This window comes from Struthio camelus, chromosome Z (assembly GCF_040807025.1).
Source record: "Struthio camelus isolate bStrCam1 chromosome Z, bStrCam1.hap1, whole genome shotgun sequence".
NCBI classification, from domain to species: domain Eukaryota; kingdom Metazoa; phylum Chordata; class Aves; order Struthioniformes; family Struthionidae; genus Struthio; species Struthio camelus.
In genome coordinates, this window is record NC_090982.1 from 63,717,651 (window position 1) to 63,737,482 (window position 19,832).

The following is a 19,832-nucleotide window of genomic DNA, read 5'->3' on the forward strand; positions in this document are numbered from 1 at the left end:
GATAAAATCCTATAAGATAAGGTGAGGGTTTTTTAGAGGGGTAGTAACAACAAAAGTTTTAGTGTGCAGTCACAAAAATGAACCTGATAATGCAAACTATCTTAAATATTTTTTTGGTGAAAGAGAATTTTTATATGTGGAATTTGAGAGAAAAGACATAAACAAAAAGGTAAACAGAGGATATTTTTAGAAGAACTGAAACATCACGAATGAATGGTATTACATTTTTTATAAGTGGGGCTAGCTTTCCTTCACAGTTTGAAGATTTCTGAATGTCTGCTAGTTACTATGGATCTAAATTATTTTGTCTGTTTTTTCCTAAATTAAATATATATGTAGACTGAGGAATGTGTTGGTATGCATGTATACATGTTTACTTCTTATTATGAGACTTAATAAACTTTCCCTTTATTTGAAAACTAAAATGTGCTGGTTGTATAAGGATTAAAAAAAAATGAAATGGGAAATAACATTTTTAATCTTTAATTTTAATATCATGTTTCAGGTAAATCAGAAGACTGAAGCAAGGCATATACTCAGCTTAGTCCAAAAACTCTTCAGTACTAAACTTTGTAAGTTCCAGGCTACAGCAAGGTGGTAAGATTATTGGCAATTCTGAAAGGAGTGTTGATGTACAGTTATAACTACTTCGGTACTTGCATGTTGTCTGGTTTCTAACTGTAGTATTTAGTTTTTCTGGGCAGGAAAAAAAAAAAACCTTAGTAACATTTCTGATTTTGCTTGATGTTTGAAATAGAACAACTTAAGGGTTACCCTCCAAGCTAGTGGATTTCAAGAATGGGTAGCATCTAAAATGACTCTCTTGTGTGTGGTTCGTGATTCAAAAGTGGATTGCTGTTTGGGAAACCTCTTTTAGTTTATTTCTCTTTTACATTCCAGTGCTTTCCTTGAGACAGTGCTCTAAGAACTTGTAAAATAAGCTGTCACTCGCAGTAAACTGTGTAGGAATTTCTTTTGGACCTTGGTACTAGTGAAATAGTTAACTTAGTGAAGGAGATCTTAAATGTTAACAGTACCAGCACATTTAGGAGAAACAGATCAACTCATAGTTCTTGTAAGCTGTTGTTTAGATACCCTTTAGATGAATAATTCACAGGAGCAGTTCTTGACTTAAAAGTGAAAACCTCCTACTTCAAAAAGGTTTTTGTACCATCCTTTGAATTATTAATAGACAACAGGATCTTTTATATCAATGACTCTGTCCACTTAGTTCTCCAACTTGTGATACGTTTTTGATGTCACTCCTTATGTTGCTATTCTGAACTATCCTGCAATGGTAAGAGGAACAAACCATAAATTTCAGTGCAGACTTCAAAACCTCTTCACTGGGAGTTGTCCGTACCTGGAATTCAACAGCTCACTCGAGGAGAGCCTGATATATCTATCTCAGTATAGACATCTGATATTTAATGGCTTATTGCTATTATATGCTGATGTTTGCATGAGTGGTCTGCAACTTAGTCTGGTGTGCCTAGGATACAAATAATTCTAGTGCTTTCTGGGAATCACAGTGATAAAACAGTTGTGTTCTCAGGACCCGAAAGGGAGCATCTAAATAAATTATGACCCTCTTTTCTAGAGGCTATGTTCTGTAAGTTGGGTTTAGACAAAATCCAGTTTGTGTACCAGTAACAAAAAGACATTGCTGTCATGTGGGAGTGATCTCTGAAGGTGTTTTTGTGTCATGGCCTGTGTGTGATGCAAGACAAGAGGGAATTAGCACAGCAAGTACCTTTCTTCAGCTTCATTTAATCAAATATTCTCTGGAAGTGTTCTTCGGAAGGTGAGGCAGGGCAAAACACTGTTAATCTTACAGCTCCTGCATGACTCTGTCAGTTGTCTTATCTGGACCTCTCAGATCATCTTTTCATAATTCTGACATCTCTTTGAGCACAATGCTCTGTCTTATACCAAGCCCTTTATCATTTTTTTTCTTCTAGTATAGATGCTTTGTGGCTAGAATTTGTAGACAAAAGTTGTTGAAAATTGTTTTGCTCAGGAATAAAAACTTTCACTTCATTCAAAACAAACACTTTTCCATATGGGTCTTTCCATTTGGCTTTACCCCATTTAGAAGCTATAGTCCAGCTATGCTGAGTTTTAATACTTCTGAAACAAATAAGAGTGCTGGTTACTTTGATTAAAGCTTATTAAGGCAAATACAATTGCTGTCATCCACATGTTCAAAGTAACTTTTCTTTTGAAGACAGACTTTGAAAGCTGTTGGATAGATTCATGTTTTTTCTCTGCTCTTGGGTAGACAGTCAGCAGTATGCTTCAGTGGCACCCTGTTTGTGTGCTTAGAAATGGCTGTTTGTTGTCAGCTCCAGATTGATGGTTAAGTTAGGTTTTTTGTGTGTTTGTTTTAAATAGCGCTGCTGCAATCTTTGTTCAAATGATTTCCTACCTCCTCCTGTTTTCAGAAGTTGTCTGCCACTTAATCGCCAAAGGTGGGATCTACAAGTACAGATATTTAGAGAATGTGTGTGGCGATTGTAATTCTTTTGAGACATTAAGTACAAATGGAATTTAGGGCTGTCATTCACCTTTTTATTGCTTAGAAGCTTGAATCAGAATTCCAGGTGCAGTGGTCAGGAGGACCATACTTGTAGCCTTAAAGGCAGAGCATGAGTGCGTGTATGCTGCTGCTGTGTATAAAAGCAAGTGTAAGATTGATCTATAACAGAGCTTCTTTAAGAATTGCAATTTCATTAAACAAGTCTTGCATGTGCATTTTATGCTTTTTGTTGCATGCGTTCCTCTTTTTAATGACAAAAATGGTATGAAACCTCTTCTGATCATTATTCTTAAGTTTTGTACTGTCCGGTTAATACGTGTGATGGTATCCTGTAATCTTAAAGGGTTACAGGATGGTATCCTGTAATCTTATTTGAACATCCTATTTAAATAGTTTCTTTTTGCTTTTGTGGAAGACAGACTGCAGCTCTGTTCACGTTCTCCACAAGTGTATGAGTTGTCATTATACTTACTCCTTGCCTTACGCAAGAGAATAGAAATAAACATAGTTTAGGCCATGCATGAAAGCAAAGTGATACGTGCCAGGATGTGTGAGAGACAAGAAAGGGGAGGAAAGATAAGTCATTTGATACTATTTAAAGCTGAATTCTTGGACTGCCAGGTTTTAGAGAAGAGTTAGAAGGGTAAGCAGAAATAACTTGATAAAGAGAATATCTGTGGTATAGATAGTGTTCCAAGCATTTTTAGCCTTTTCCCAGTTGTAGAATGAGAGGAATTGCAGTTTAGAAACTTGTAAGCAGTTTTTTTAGATGTACTTTTTAATGGCTTCATCTTTCTTTCTTCCTATACTCCAGGGTGTTCCTGTGTATTCCAAAAGGAAGGTTATACAGAGAAAGTGATTCTTTGCTTATCCTGCCTTAATTTCATGATTGACTGATAAATTGGGAAGCATTCTGAGCTCAGCTTAATTTGTCTCTTTCATAGTTTGTCTTTCAGCCTGGTCACGGTGCAAAGTGGGAGAAAGCTTCTGGTATCTAATCAGCTCTCGCTGTTCCTAGGGGACATATTAGTCTCAAATTCGATGCTGTGTTTCTGCTTGAGGCAAGAGATAAAGATAGCAGTAACGTGTTCCGTTTCTAAGGCCAGCAGAGTACATAGCGTCAGGTAGACTTGTAACGTTTTGCACATGCATGTTCAGATTACCTATATTTACAATAGTGGTTAACATCCCAGAACTGTAGACTGGAACCAACACTTTCTAGAAATGTGAAAAGTAAATTTGAGGTGATCATTGTTATAATGTATTGAAGAGAGTATATCCATCAGTATATCCACTGATAGTAAACCTCACGTTGATTAATCTCTTTAGATTCATTCAAACTAGATAGGATTCATTTGAACAACAATCGAGCAGTACTGGGTTGACTGGTGTTTAATATCTGAATAAATACGAAAGAGCTCATTTTCTCTTAGTTATACAAAGAGGCGCAGTACTGTTGAGACTAGAATATCAGAATGGTATCTGCTCACCAGTTGTTTAGTGGGTGAAATGCAACAGCCAGGGGGATCAAGGTAACTTGAACTCAAAATCCATGAGTGAACATCCTTGAAGGACTTACTGGTAGGTGAGAATATAAAGTTCTGCATGATGGTATAGACATAAGTCTGTCTTTTTTTTCTCCCTCCCCCCCCCCCCAAACACTGGGTAGAAAGCAAAATGTTCCCTGAAAAAAGGACTCTTCATTCTCTATGCATTCCTACGTGACTAGGGTTAAGATCTTAAGGCATTTATCGCTCTTTCTTGCTCATGATAAGATTGCAAATGAGATAAAGCAGTCAGAGGATCTTAATAAACATGACCTGGAAACAGTATTTCTTACACTTGACATGTCTCCCTAGCAGATTTTTGTAACTGTATGCTATCTCTAAGCTTCCTGCTATAAAAACAATTTATTAACTAGACTCTAACTTTCTTTGCTGCATTGTACAGATGATAAAACTTACATGATGTCATTCTAGGCCCATTAAGATGGACATTTTGAACTCTTGCCTAGAAGAATATTCAAATGCAAGTATTCCTCTCAGCTGAAAATATAGTCAGATTTAAAAAAAAAAACAAAAACAAAAACAAAAAAAATACCCACCCCAAAACAAACCAAAACACCCCTAACTTTTTGTTCCCATTCAGACTGTTTTGGAGTAGCTGCTGTCTCCTGAGCTCTTGGTCTCTTGTTGTGATTAATACAAGTTTACCACATGATGTGATCAATAAATGTTATTAGTAATTAATTGGCACTAGACTGTTGTTACTGTTTGTTTTATTCTGTATTCTTTTATTAAAAGCATGTAGTTTTCTAAGGCCTGTACGTGGACCTGATTCAGTTTATAAAACATTGTTTGATATCAATGGAGGAAAACATTTATATTCAGTCACAAACATGGTTTTACAAAAAGTTGTCACTTTGAGAGAAAAGTGAGTGAATTCCAAGCATCAACGATTAATTCATAATACTCTGGGTTGTACCCTCCTAGATCCTTCATGACTCTGCATTTGAACTGCTGTGCCCCCCAGGTTCTTTCTATAGTGTAATCCTACCAATGAGACTAGACTACATGTGCAGGGTGCCAAAAACCTTTTGGCATGTACTATGTTTGGGATTAATATTTTATACAGTTGCTTTTTCTCTGCAAAAGAAAGAGGAGATTTAAGCTGTTTGATCTGAAATAATGCATGAATGGGTTACATATAAGAGTGTTTAGTCTTCTTTGAAATGATTATGTTCTTTGTTACTACAACTGAAGGGGCATCTGTGATTTTTTTCATAAACATAACAGTTGTTGAAAATTGTGGAGCAGCTATGTAGAATTCTTTGCATGGTGGTTTTTGGCCCTTCTGGTCATAGCAGCAAGATCAGATGTTCAGTTTACTAAGGCATTCAATCTGGATGTGTTTTAGAATTGCACAATCTGTGTATGTGACTCTCTTCCCTGGTATTTATGAAAATGTAATGCTTATGCACAGTAGAGATTCTGGTAATGATGTCATCAGTGTGAGCTGAAAAGAGGGTACCCAGCAGCAAGTCACTGCCTTCTAACATCCTCTCTTTGCTTTGTTTTACCCTTGGGGAACAGACTGGATTCAATGGGGTGGGTTTTTATTTTTCTTTCTTTCTTTTTCCCTTCCCTCTTTTGTTGGTCTGCCAATGCGGCAGGAGTACCCATCAAGTGTTGGGAGGCACTTGCAGACAAGGATATGCTTGGAAGTGGATTGCCACTAGAATGAATCCAGTTAAGTCCTTCAGGGTTCTTTTTAGAAAGATCATAGCAAGGAAAATTGAAGTGTTGTGCGTGTGTACACGCACACCCCTGCCATAGGCTGTGTGTTGGGCACCTTAGTCTTAAATCTTGCAGTGAAAGGAAAGGAGCCAGAGAGCTCTGCGTGCTTTATAGCCTCACATTCAGTGTTCTGAGGTGCTGGAGGAGGGATGCTTGGATGTGCCTGTAGGTGCAGCTAGGGAGAGGGGATACTTATACTGAGTTGTACTAGATTGTCCAGTCAGGTAATGTGGATCGAAATTTTTTTTTATAGCCAGTTGTAATAGTCTTTCTTTAAAATTAGTAAGTTAATAAGATTATCCTGTTTTTCATTACCAGCCTATGTGTTACTTAGGATCCTACAACGTATTCGAATTCAGATAAAGGGTTACACTGGGACAGACCTGTCCAAACATGCAGCTCCATAAAACTCTTCCAGAAAGCATCCAAAAAAAAAAACCCTAAGCCCACAAAATTTACTCTTAATTGAGTATTATACTGTAGGATTTTACTTCAAACCTGAAGTTATTACCCAAATGCAGTTTAGCTGACTGGTTAATCAAGGTTGCTATCCAAACTGACAAAGAAATGCCCCCTTTTTCTCCCAAGAAGTAAAGACTAGTTTTGTTTTGTTTTGTTTTTAAGGTTTTTTTTGTAATCTACACTACTCCTACCTTGGTCATGCTTACTCATACTAATTTTAGCTTAATTTATTCAAATAAGGAGGAAATGTATAATGTTGAATATGGTCAAATTCAAGTGCATCTACATTTTGCAGCATGAGATAACTTACTAAAACTGTTGTTTTCCTAGATTCATACTGTTAAACTATGTACTCTGCTTTTCTCTCTTTTTCCATTACCACCTTGGGCACGTTTCTTAATAAGGATTATGGTCAACTGCCTTTTATCTGAGATACTGTGAAGAATTAGGAAATCACAGATAATATGATTGCTGCAGGAGTTTTGGGGAGCAAAGTGCAAAGACGCACTTGGCAGTGCGTGAGTCTAACAGGGCTTAATAACTTCGGGTTTGGATGGCTTGGTACTAAGCCTGCATGTCTGTACTGTGAGGATAATCAGCTGAGATACAGTCCTGTGGTTGTATATCTCTTGCATGTCCTATCTCCATTAAAGCAAAAGACAAATAGAATTTACCCAGTCTTTGATGGAAAACGATGTCATATCTGCGAATCAGATGCCTTATTTTCAGTATTAATACAATAGGAAACATATTTGTCGGTACGTATTTTGTCAGAGGAAGAGTTTGTAAAGGAAACCTCAAGCCTGCATAGTGAAGATACACTAATGTTAATTTTTTTTGATCAATAAAGTGCATAACTTCAACAGTAAGCACAATGCATGATGAAAAAGTAAGCAGATGATGTGTCCCCTCCACAACATAGTGCCAGGTTTAGGTATCTGGCCGTCTAGGGGTCTGTTCTTCCTCCCTTCTTTTTGAACTGTGATTATAATTACTCAGGATTTGTATTATAAGTACTGCTCAGTGAAGGCATTGTAGAACTGAGCTCCTTATGTTTAAATTTCTTGAATATACTTAAATATCTTCCACTAGTGCTTTTCTCTAATGTTTCATGCTTTGTTATTTATTTATTTTTTTTTTTTACACAGTTTCCTCGATTTGTATTTTTGTTGCCAGTTGCTAAAGGTTACTTAATTTATCACAATGTTTTATGAGAATATTTTTGATACACTTAATAAGCTGTTACTAGTATAGGTCACCAGTCAGTTTGACTCCATGCTGCTTTTTGAAGAGGGGGGGTGTTTTTTTGTTTTTATTTTTTTGTTTTGTTTTTGTTTTAACATGAGCACTTTGCATGAGATTTAATTCGGTATTTTTCTGCCTTTCAGCAAGCTACATTGAGCGACCTCAGCTGATTCGAGCAAAAGTGCCAATAGTGAAGTTCAGGGATAAAGTCAGGCAAGTACTGTGTTCACCATCATTTCTTAGACTCTAAAACAGGACGGTACTTATCTACTGTGCGTGTGAATAGTTTCACTGAAGTCATGCTTTGCTTATTTGCGTTGTACTGTAGTGAGGTTGCAAATTTGTACAGCTAATGTGCAGTGGCAATCAGCTTACCTCTCTGCAACAGTTTTTGTGGTTGGAATGCTGTTTAGTTTCTGTGGTGTGAATTAATAGCATATATGGTTAGAATACCATTTATATGGCTAATGTCTGTGTAGTAGACTCTAGTTAACAGATGCTTCTTCACAGGAAAATAAAGGTGGGAAGAAAACTGCTGTGAAAGATAATTTAGCTTTCTGTACAAACATCTTAAATAGTGAGCTACTTAAAGAGTGATTCACAGCTGTTATATTGTATAAAAACTATAAAACAAGCCTTAGTTCTTTGTAATGACATTGTTAAAATATAGAATGCCTCCCTAGAAAATAGCAGAATATAGTCTTCTAAAATGAATAGTTCACACATTTTTAATTAAGAAAACAATGTGTAGTGTTACATGCTCTATTCACAGCTTTCGGTACTGACTTGGTGACTTTTATTTTTATTTTTTAAAGGAGGGAGTAGTTGGAAAAAAGTAGATGTGTTGTACGTTACTGTTATAATGTACATTATTCTACTACCTCTCAATTGTTTTCCTGTCTTCATAAACAAAGTATAGAGAACCATGCTGTTGTTGTCATGGTTGTATGAGTATGTCACTTAAAAAAAAAAAAAAAAAAAAAAAAAAAAAGTACAAAGCACTCTGAGAGTCTGAGTAATGTTCAAATCTTCCTATACTTATAGGACTACATCACATAAGAATTATGTATATCACTTTAATGTAATAACATCGTTTCACTATTCTTAGTGAATAGGACTTTGAGCAACTTTTTTGTGCCTAACTGTCTTATCCTGCCCACACACTTCTAAAATTCTGCAACCCCGTCTCTCTGGCCTTTAAAAACAAACCAACCCACTTCTCTGGTCTCTTTTTGTGTAGTATTCTTTTATCAGAGCAAAAACCCTGCTGTGATAGAACGGAATCTGTCATGTTCGCAATTTGAACTAATAAACACCCTCCAGTTAAGCTCCTCTTGCATTTGAGATTATACAATACTTTTTAGGGTTTTGATATATACTCTTTTCATTTACACTCTAACCCCATATTTACCTCTGTGTGGTTGTCTGCCTTTTAAAGATTCAAATATTTTTTGTGTAATACCTTTCTCTTATCCAGTACAGTAGCTTGTTTCTCCTACACTTTCTGAAAATATTAAACTTATCAAGTTAAAATCTGGGGTATACAGCTTACCTGCATACAACAATGCTAGTCTTTCTATGGATACATTAAATAATATATTCCTGGTAAAAATCTTGAGTAAATCATGGAGGTAAAGGAAGATTTTTTTTTCTCAATTTTAAATTGAGTTTTAAAAGGAAACTTTAATTATGGAAGTGAATAAGTGAGAAAATGGGCATTCTTTGTAGGCATTTACAGTCCTTGCTATAGTCACTTGCAAAAAAATGTGACAGTCATAATATTCATATACCTTATAGACAGGATTTGAAGGATTCTTTCTTTCCTACTAACTCAAAGGATAATCTTCTTAGACTAGAAGCTGCCCATTACGTTTTGCGGGGGTGGGGAGGGGGAACAGTACAATTCGCTCTTTGGTTTTCCTTCCCTCCCCCCCCCCCCCACCATCCAGGTATTTTCCCATTATGTACCTTTTCACTTCCATGCGTGTTTTGTCTAAACATCTGTCTCTTTCTGGTCTCTTACCAGGCTCTCTTTCCTATGTTTCCCTTCAGCTCATACACATACTCATTCACCCAAGAGGTCTTGAAAAATGGATTGGATACCCTGTAACCAGGGGACTAAACCTGTTTTAGTCAAAACCAGAAACTAAACGTGAGAAGCTTCCTGTCAATGCCAGTTTTCTTGATACCCAGCTGCTGGGGAAGGTGATAGAATTCAGTGGATGCCAATCTCTGCAGCCAGACCCAGATTGTAATGTGTTGCGTCAATGGTCAATAAGTGCCTGAAAGTTGTACCTCGCCCACTTGATTTGATTTGGTGAAAGGGAGAAAAAAAAAAAAAAAGCATTGAGCTTGGTTTTGTTTGTTCTCCTTTTTGATCTTGGTGGTTTCTTAGTGCTTTAACGGTAAGGGAAGAGCATTGGCACTTAAAAGCTTATTATCCCTATTTTTTGTCGTCTTTCCCAAGAAGTAATTCCAAAATCAGCTCAGCTACCAGTCAGGCCTTCAATTAATTAACAACATTTCTGTAGCGCAGAGGACACAAAAGCTTTCTGCATTTGATGTGGAAATGACTTTTATTTTTTTCTCCTTTAGTGCTTTTGGTAGAACTTGAGTCAAAACAGCACAAATCCCTTTTCAGTTGCTGTAACTGCAACATTTGTTAAACGTGCATGTTAAAGTATAATAGAACTACAATAGAACTTGTTTAATCAACATCTAGTAAAAAGTAATCTTGCCAAGTGGAGTTAACTGAAATTACATATGCTGCCTGACAATTTTCTTTGCTATATTTGCACATATAACTACTATTCTTATTGGTGTTTGTGCTTATTTTAACAACTGTCAAGCAGTAGCTCAAGCAAGTAGCTCTTGCATTATTGTTTACGACCTTCTCAAAACATCTGAAAAGTCATGTTTAATATTAATTCATGTTTTAAATTGCGTAATATTTTTGATACAAAGGATATTTTAAAGTAGTTGATGTCAGAAATCTGTTCAGTATATTTATAAGTAGCTGTACATTGCAGATACCTACTCTTTCCTCAAGAAGAGGCTCTTCTTGCTGCAAGTTAAAATGTTGTTATAGTTTATTGGCCGTAAATTTGGTTATTGTATCTTGAGTACTGTATTTAAGCTGTATAAGTAATATGAAATTCAGATTATTTGATATGGTAAAATAAAGCAGACAGTACTTGTTTGCTATGCTCTTATTTGCTGTTAGCATCATGAAACAATTACTAAAAATTGCATGCTCTGAAACAGTTAAGATGATTTTCTCAAAATATACACTGTTTACTAAAAAAAACTTTCACTTCAAAGCGCTTGTTGCTTATCTCCAACCATTGTTGCAAACTCAAGCAACAGTACGGGTACTGATGTGTGTGTTGTTGAACTGGAATCTCTCAGGAATAAGAGCAGTTAAATCTGAAATGTGTAAGGAGGTTCTTGCCTTCTGACCTATTATAGTTAGTTCTCCTACTCCTTTCATTGGTGTGATATGCTAAACTAAAACCTCAGAGAATCCTGCCTGGCATCGAAAGATGTTTTATCAAACCCGCTATCCATAGTAAATCATGTATTTGAAGCCTAGTTGTGAAAAAGATTTGTTAAAAGTCCAACAATTATTTGATATATTAAGTTGTCCTAAGGTCTAAGCTTAGTTCTACCTGCATCCTCCACATAAATCAACATCATGTTTTAAAGACAATGGAATTCCAAGTCCATGGCTGTACTGTATGCAGACTCAAAGTGGAAATCACAGCCTCTAACTCTTACTGTGTGAAGAAAGAAAATCCTAGAATATTGTCTTAAAGTTGCATTTCTTTACCTCTGTCATTAATAGGTAATAAATATTCTGAAATTAAATGCTATGGCATTTGATTCATTTTCTTTTCTCCTTCTCCATAGCTGTGTGGAGTTTGACTTGAACGTAAACAATGTTGTAGGAATAAGAAATACATTCCTTCTGAGAACCTATGCATACAGTAAGTTTTTAATATATTTTATTATTTCTGTGACTTTTTGCCTGCAGTTTTAGTTTGTATTTTAGTCTTGATATATTCAACTCAATTTTATTATTCTATTATGTTACTATGTATAATTACCTAATTAGCTTCCTTAGATAGCTTTTAGGTAATTTCTTTTTGCTCTAAATGTGTGGAGGCTACACAGCAGCCATGTTTTTAATTGAATATTACAATATTCAGAAGATAACAAAGTATCTTCATATGAAGGTCCACATATTTATTACAACGGCTGCTTCAGTCTTCTGCAGATAATGAGATGGGGGAAGAGGAGCAGAACCAAATACATTATTGTATTATTCCCTTTGTACCAATGATTATCATGTGATATCATCTCCTATTTCTTTTATTTCCCTACAGCCACTGATAGGTATGCATGACTGATAGCTAGCTGTGCTAACATCTTATGATACAGAGTCTTTCCTTGGAAAATTTGAAATACTTCTTCAATTTTTAGACTAACCGCAAAACAAAAGAGGGTTGTCTCTCCTCAGTAGTTTGCATTTCAGTAGGAGATTGTGGAACAGACTTCTAAAGAGGAAATAACAACAGCACTCTTACTGCTGAGCTAAGCTTTTTTTTTGCTTAGCATCACGATGTCATTTGGCAGATAAGTGCGTAAGGAGCAGATCTCAGCCTAATTCCTCTAGGCCACCTGCATTTCAGCCTAGTAAGGTCACCCTTTACAACCTCCTTCAGTTCTTGCATACATAAATTCCTTCCTTTTTACGGTATGAAGTTATCAGTACAAGTTATGCTTACTAGTTACTTTTGGCTAATACTTAGAACCAGGATAGTCCCACAGTATCCCATATTCAGGGAGGATCTTGTCCTGGAAAAGTTGTTTAACTGTAATTTCCTGGTATACCCAGGAAGGCATCCACCTAGAAAGGGATTTCTTTCTAAGCTTAGAAAGTTTAGAAAAATAATCTTTGTCATTCACAACTACAGGTATGGGCTCACTTCACTAAGTCTAATGTTAATATTGTTGTTCCCAGGTTCTGCCACCAGTTTCCCATGTCTCAGCACTTACTCCTCTCAGCAGTTCACTATAGGGACAGGCAGGAATTTAGATGTGAAAAAAAGCAATGGAAGGGGTCCGTGAGGCCCAGCCTTTTTCTTTCTTTCTGCCTTGGTGTCCAGCTTCATCAGGTTTGCAGGCTCCTTAATATGCACTGTCAAAATTAACGTAATGTCTCCTGATGATAGTGATAAATATCACTGTTTTCTTGAGGTCAAGGATCGAGTTACTAACTAAGGGAGACTTTTAATTAAACGGATAATTTCTTCAATGTGCAAGACCTGCATAAATAGGCAAGCTTTATCAAGCATAGTCTGTCTTCTCTTCTTTTGGATAAGAAAACTCTCATGTGACTTCAGACAAACAAACAAATGAAAATTATTATCAACCATCTAGTCTTTATATAAACTTTTAGAAGTCATATCAACCAGGTCAAATAGCATTAGAAGTGTTAGCCTGCTCACTTAAAATTTGCATGGCTGAAGGGCTTCACCCTGCATGCCAGGAAAAAAAAATTCAGTTGCCTCCATTGTGTAAGATATATGGATATTGTTATTCTGTGGAATTAGATGCTCGAGCAAACAAGGGGCTGGTTAACTTAGTGAGCATGATGATAATATTCACAAATATTTCTGTGGATGCTCTTCTGTCTTTTCCAAACCAGCCCTTCTATGTTGGTGCATCAGGTGCTGTAGAAGAGATCAAAGATTATATGACAAAGTGAAGCAGAAGGTCCACAGAAGGAGAAAATGTAGGTAGATTAAGTAGAGCTAGCATCTGGAATCTATTGCTTTTGTGTTATTGGTTGGTCACCTAAGGAGGCATGTCTGGAATGAAATCAGCAATTGATGGGTGGGATTTTTCAATTAGACTGGAAACTGGACCTTTTAGCTTTGAGAATATGACATTACCGTACATTTTCTTGAGGGAATAGACTATTGACTGATGTAAGAATGTCAGGAAAAGCTTGCTGGCAGCTAATGACACGCTAATTTAATTATATATAAACAACATGTACTAGCGTACACCAAAACCTAATCTCAGAATGAAGTTAACTAAAAAGAAATTTTTTCCATTGTGACGCTCAAAGCGAAGTCCAGTTTAGAATTTGAGCCTATTTGCATTTCTGTCTCATGAAATATCATGTTTCTGTTATTGAGGGTTCATATGATATCGGTATACTAATTCTTCTGCATCTTATCTTATAACAGTCATAATTTTTAATGCAACCACTAGTGAAAGATGTAGAGGATTAGGTGACTGGTGGCAAGGGCTCTTGTTTTTAAGAGGTCTTCCAGATTTAATTCAGGACATTTGTTACAAGAAGAGTGCCAAGTCCAGAGGCATATCTGCTGAACCATTGTAAATAACTTGTAAGAGGCAGCATGTTTGTTTGGGATTTTCGAAATAACAGAGAAAGCAACTGATGCTGTTATAGACAGTATCTCTTGTCCTGGATGCAGCAGTTGCCAATTGATGTATTCCTGTCCTGATGTGCAGCATACAAAACTTTGCACAAAGATGTGAGGTTAGAAGAGATTCTCCAAAACACGTGATTGCCTGGTCCATCGTAAGGTGGTTCACTGGGCTGATGATTCATTTCCACATATCTGGAAATAATAAATGAAGTATGCTGTGAGATCCCTAGGAGATAACGATTAGTGACATCTCCCTAAAATATGTTACAACCTTTGTACGGAAGGCTACCTACATTCCCTCACAATTCAGAAGTTCAGAGCCGGAATGTGACTATTAGCATCTTTCCTGATGAAAAGGTTACGTCTTGATTTTAATATTTTGTCTAACAGATCTCATCTCCAAAAAACCACTAAGGACCAGGCAATTTTAGAATTGCTGTTTGAATGCAGTGTTTATTGCTTTCATGGACCCTGAGGAAAAATTAAGAATGAGTTCTGTGTCTTCCAGTCAGAAGAATTCTTTTCCTTGTCCTCAAAGTTTATATAATCTAAATAAAAACTTACATTTGATCTGTCCTGGAAGCAGTTTAATTCAGGAAATGAGTACAATGAACTGGAGGGAACTGCTGCATTAACTGGCACATCCAATTTTGTCTTATCTGCAGGTTACCTGGCATGGCCCTAGTAATGCATCTGTGGATCTTACTACTCAAAAGATATTTTCAAATGCAAATTTTTTTCCATTTTTTTTTTTTTTAAATAAGATGGACAGTAGTTGTAGGATAACTAAGTAAATTCTGTAAATGGCTTACAAAAGGTAACTTTAGAGTACAAAACGAGTATCATATTGATCAAGCGGGAATAAAAATTATTTGATCACTTTCTAGTTACTGTTATTGTATTTCTAGTTATTTCTGATAAGTATTTATTTTACTTACAGTTGAGAATCGAGTTCGTCCGTTAGTACTGGTTGTTAAGAAGTGGGCGAGTTTTCATGACATAAATGATGCCAGTCGTGGTACTCTAAGCAGCTATAGTCTTGTGTTGATGGTTTTGCACTATTTACAGAGTAAGTATTTTTTGCCTTTTGAAACTGTTCTTTTAAAGTTTTTGTTTTTTTTAAGTTGGTATTTGTGTAGGTTTCCCCTTTTAAAATTAAACACTAGCAGGAATCCTTTTCCACACAAAAAAATCTGAAAACGAAGTGTTTTTACTCCCTTTCCTTAGTGCTTCATTTTTATCTAACAAGCGGGCCTCTTGTCTGGAATCAGTTATCAGCTTGAAAAAAAAAAAAATCAATGTACCTGCAGGATGTTGTGTAACTATAAAATAAACTCAAGCTCTCATTAACAAAAACCTGTCCTTTGTTAGCTATCCACTGTACGTCCACTGTACATATTGCTTTGTGGTAGCAAATTATTTAGTAGTTCCAAGGGAAACAGCTAAACATCACAATTTCAAGTTTCTTGCACTTGGGAACTTTCAAGAAAATTCAAAGGGACAACAAATGCTGTGGGGTGATTTTTTTGATTGTTGATGACTGAACGTGAGGGCATACATATGCCAGAATGTACACATGGTTAGGAAATTTTCTCATTACTGTCCTTTATTAAGTGACTGGTGTCCCATTAGAAATTGGGATATTTGACTGCCAGTAGCAGCATCTTTTTTTTTTTTTGCGACTTTAACATATTGAAACATTAAACTTCTATCTGGAGCTGGGAAGCCTTACCTGCGGAGTTAAGGATCCCTGTTGAGAATTCAAGGAAGCTATGCAGTTCAGAAATGTTCTTGTAGAATAGATTGAAATGAGCTCATCCCCCTATTAGTGTCTATTATTAGAGAAATCCATGTTTGTAGTTTTGTAAGTTGTGATCCTTGCTTAAGACTTAAGGAATTGCATAAGAAACCATTTAGCTCAGTATGAGCTTCTTATTTATTGGGAGATAGGTGATTTCAGAAGGATAGGCAAGGAGCCCCTGAGGTGTAGGTCTTGTGGAGTAACATGCCTGCAGAAGTAATTTCTTAATTCCTGTCAGTTTATATATGAACTTTGTATTTTGCTGCTTATATTCATTCATCTTTTGTTTTAATTTTTTTGTAACCTGCTGATTGTTCTTGTTCATTGTATTTATTTTAATAACAATGTATCCTTAATATTTTATGATCACATCTGTAGATAAAACTGTGTACATGTTCATTTTAGATTTTTCCCTTTGTCAACCTGTGTAGTGGGGTTTTTTTGTTTGTTTTTATTAATCAGATAAAAAGAGATAATGATTGTTTAGTTCCTTTGACAGCTTGTTTGGCCAGGAATATAGATACCCACTGTAGGGTGGGTAGCCAATTATTTAGTAGTTCCAAGATCATGCTACACCCACTCTGTACGAGGGCTGAAAGCTTTTTATGACAGTTGCCTGAAGCTGGTAGTTTTCTTTCAACTGAGGAGTATCTTTAGTAGAGGATCTAGGAAGGCATTTTGTGTGCTTGAGATCCAGTTGGCTGGGTTGCTTTGAATTCTTTGATCCCTGTAGTGTGTGCAAATTACTAACATACCAATCATGAGGATAGTAGGTAGTAAGTTAGTCTATCCTGTGCTTATGTTCTTTTCTCTACATTTGCTGCGGTGGTGTTCCATAGACTTGATTCTGTGAAAAGAAAAAAAAAAAAAAAAAAGTTGCAACGTCTGTTGCCACAGCTCTGACACAATATTGTAGGTGATGGATTTTTAATGTAGACTCTTAACAACAATAAAAAAAAGAATTGTTGATTAGAAGAGATGAATGACAATCAACTTAAAAATAAAATGGCTAAACTGATTATTAGATACAAGAGTGAAACTGGTGAGAGCTACTGGGTGCAAAGATCGCTATGCAAAGGTGAAGCACATGCAAGAGATGAGGAGGAGTATCCTTACGCTGTCTAGCAGTTAGTGACCATCTTAACTGTGACTTGATAAGCATTTGATACTGTTAGTCTTAGCCTTTTAGTGGAAGCAGGTCTTTTCACTTGGAAATTTATTCCCAAAGTGTATTTTCAGAGTATTGCAGTAACTCTAAAGAGTGATTGGGAGAGTGGAATTTCTTGTATTAGGTGCTGTATGCAGTCATGAATAGCCAATTACTGAGCTGTGCATAAAAGTAATGCACAAAAGGGAAGACAGTGGGAGTTGCAAGCAAATATAAATGTGTAGGCTTGCAATGATGTTAATAGCTCTGCAAGCATGAGGGCATTTGCTGTTGTCATCTGTGGCAGCTGCCACAGCTGTCTGGGGAAGAAAAAAAATCTGAATAATATTTTTCATGCAGAACTGTGATCAGTTCAGCTGCCTATTATCAACAGTCTGCAAGCCAGAGGTAGAGAGTTCTTAACCTGTTCTCCATGAGCCCTTTCTGCTAAAAAGGCTGGAGAAATAAGGCTCTGGACATGTATCTGGTGCCAGCTGTTTGAATTCTGATGTTTTATTCCTGCAAGTTTTAACTTCTTTCTCATTTCTACTACATGTATATGATACTTCTGTGTCCTGATCATAGAATTTGCTAGTAGGACTTTTGTTGATGGCACTAGGAAGGAAAATGGCCAGCTTTCTTTCAGCAGGAAGTATGGTCTCTTCATTAGGCAAATTTCTTTTCTGAACTACTTAATCTGTTTCTGTTTTCTTATCATACTACTGTGGAAGTCTTTTGACCTAAGGTTAGTGTGGCTTGAGTTTATTTTGTAGGTGCATCAATGTTCTGTGCATGAACTTTCCTCCAGGTAACAGGTCCAATTGTCTTGTACAGTAGGAAAAGAAAAACTCAGGTGGCAAACACTAGTGGTACCACACTTAGTGGTAAGTGGTAACTTTTTCCCCTTAACCCCTGTTGTCTTAATGCATCATGCAGACCCAGAAATTAACATGAAATATCTTGATTACTCATACTGCTCAGATTTTGTTGCCTGTTCTTTCAGTATAGCAGAGAATGGGAAAATATCCAAGATATTGTAGAAATAAGATACCCTTTCATATTTCAAAACGCTCACAAACAAAATAGAGTGATTATTAAAACAGCTGTCATCATATTCTTAGCAGTCCTGCTAGTTAATATAGTATACTCTTTGAAAATATCCTAAGCATGTTCTGAGAATTCTGCTATTCCAATTTTTTTCCTCCGTATAGAAAAACATCTCTTCACCTGTGAGACGTTGTTTCAAGGGTGAATTAAATCCCAAGTCAAAGTCCTGTGTGTTGAACATAATTATGATTTTCCCTAGTGAATGATATGGACCAATTTTGTTTAAAAAACATGCTGATGAAGTGATATTGAAACTTTGCTACCAGGGTTGTGCAGTTGCTATAAGGCTTGAATGGGATATGAATGTTTTTGGGATTTTTTTTTTTTCTTTCTCTCTGTGTATCTATAGCACTATCTCACCTGGGAGATAATTCTTTATCTTGTTATTTTTAGTATGCAATATGTTTTACCTGTCCGTGACTTTAATACTAGATGAATTATCTAGTTTCTTCTGTATTTATTAGTATCACTAGTGTCTGTATGATCTTTGTCCTGCTTGCTGTTTAGAAGACCAGCTAACAGCATCTGACTATATTTGTTTTTTGTGGGAATTTCACTCGCCATGACTGATAAGTATGTTGGGCATTTTTTTGCTGTAGTCCAAGTTATTTTTGGAGACTTAACATTTAAAAAAACAAAAAACAAAAAACCGCCAAACTTTGTAGCTGAAGAAGTATACTTATCCAGCATCTGGAGATTTCCCATGCTGTGATATAATCAGACTATATTAGATGATTTTAAAAAAGAGAAAGAGAGAGAGAGAGAGAAAGTGTGAAGGTATGATTGACTGCCCTTTAAGGAGTCTAGGTGAGTTTCCTGTGGCCATGAATTAACATGAATTTTAAAAGGCAAGTGGTACCCAGCTGCTGTAGAACTTTTCTTGTCTTCTACGAATAGCAATATCTTAGTAATAGCTTCCCTTAACTGAATTAACTTCTTATTCTACTATAGATAAAATGTAGTAATAGAAGGGTTTGTGGAATAACTTTTATTTTACAACATGCATGAAAGTGAAGTTCTGAGTAGATGTTTCTAATGTGGAATTTCAGTCCAATCCTTTGGTGTAGTTGATGTGATATTGTTTCCTGTGAATTACATGAATCACAGCAACTTTAAACTTTTTTTTTATAGCCCTACCTGAACCCATCCTTCCATCCCTCCAAAAAAATTACCCAGTAAGTGTTTCTTATGAATTATTACTATGTCATATATGTGAATGAAGCTTATCTAAAATATATGAATTCTTAAGTATCTATAATAGGTTGTTAAGCATAGTTTGTAAACATAGATATTGATAAACTTAGTGTGGAGTGTGAAAATGGTTGGTTGCTGCTCTTGATCATTTCTTTAGTGAAAACATTTTTATATGTGAGAAAACTTTACACGCACTTGGCAACTAGTGCTGTTCACCAAATTCTCTCTATGCTAGGCTGCAAATGCTCCAGTGTCTTCTGTAACTTTCTGACTGTTTTTTTCTTAGTACATGAACTACTGTTGTTTCCGTCTGATTGTGCTATTTCAGGATTTCATAACTTCCAACAGCTGTTGAGTTGCTTATGTCTTCCATCTGATACGTCTTGGTTCAGAGGGTGAATGGTATATGTTTACTAAGGAGGCTCTTGGAACCTCACAAAATTGGGCTTCAGTTCACACATTTAAAATCCCTTTTTAGGACTTTGCTGTTAGATCCAGATTATACTCTGTTGATTTCCAGAGGACTATGTGGGTCTGTACGCTTTGATCCTCAGCAGAACGAAGGCTGTAATTAGTG

At 36.2% G+C, this 19,832-nt stretch overlaps 1 protein-coding gene across 11 annotated transcripts in view; it reads left to right on the forward strand.

The window, feature by feature from the left end:
• Nucleotides 1–19,832, forward strand: part of TENT2 (terminal nucleotidyltransferase 2) — a 45,655-nt gene that overhangs the window by 6,998 nt on the left and 18,825 nt on the right. For 7 of the 11 annotated variants that reach the window (XM_068927587.1, XM_068927590.1, XM_068927588.1 and 4 more), the window contains exons 7-12: nucleotides 506–572; nucleotides 7,686–7,755; nucleotides 11,452–11,528; nucleotides 13,253–13,339; nucleotides 14,947–15,075; nucleotides 19,193–19,236. In XM_068927587.1, the coding sequence (XP_068783688.1) occupies nucleotides 506–572; nucleotides 7,686–7,755; nucleotides 11,452–11,528; nucleotides 13,253–13,339; nucleotides 14,947–15,075; nucleotides 19,193–19,236 (474 nt within the window). The remainder of the gene's footprint in view (nucleotides 1–505; nucleotides 573–7,685; nucleotides 7,756–11,451; nucleotides 11,529–13,252; nucleotides 13,340–14,946; nucleotides 15,076–19,192; nucleotides 19,237–19,832) is intronic. The other 4 variants (XM_068927591.1, XM_068927593.1, XM_068927592.1 and 1 more) reach the window with 1 other exon arrangement.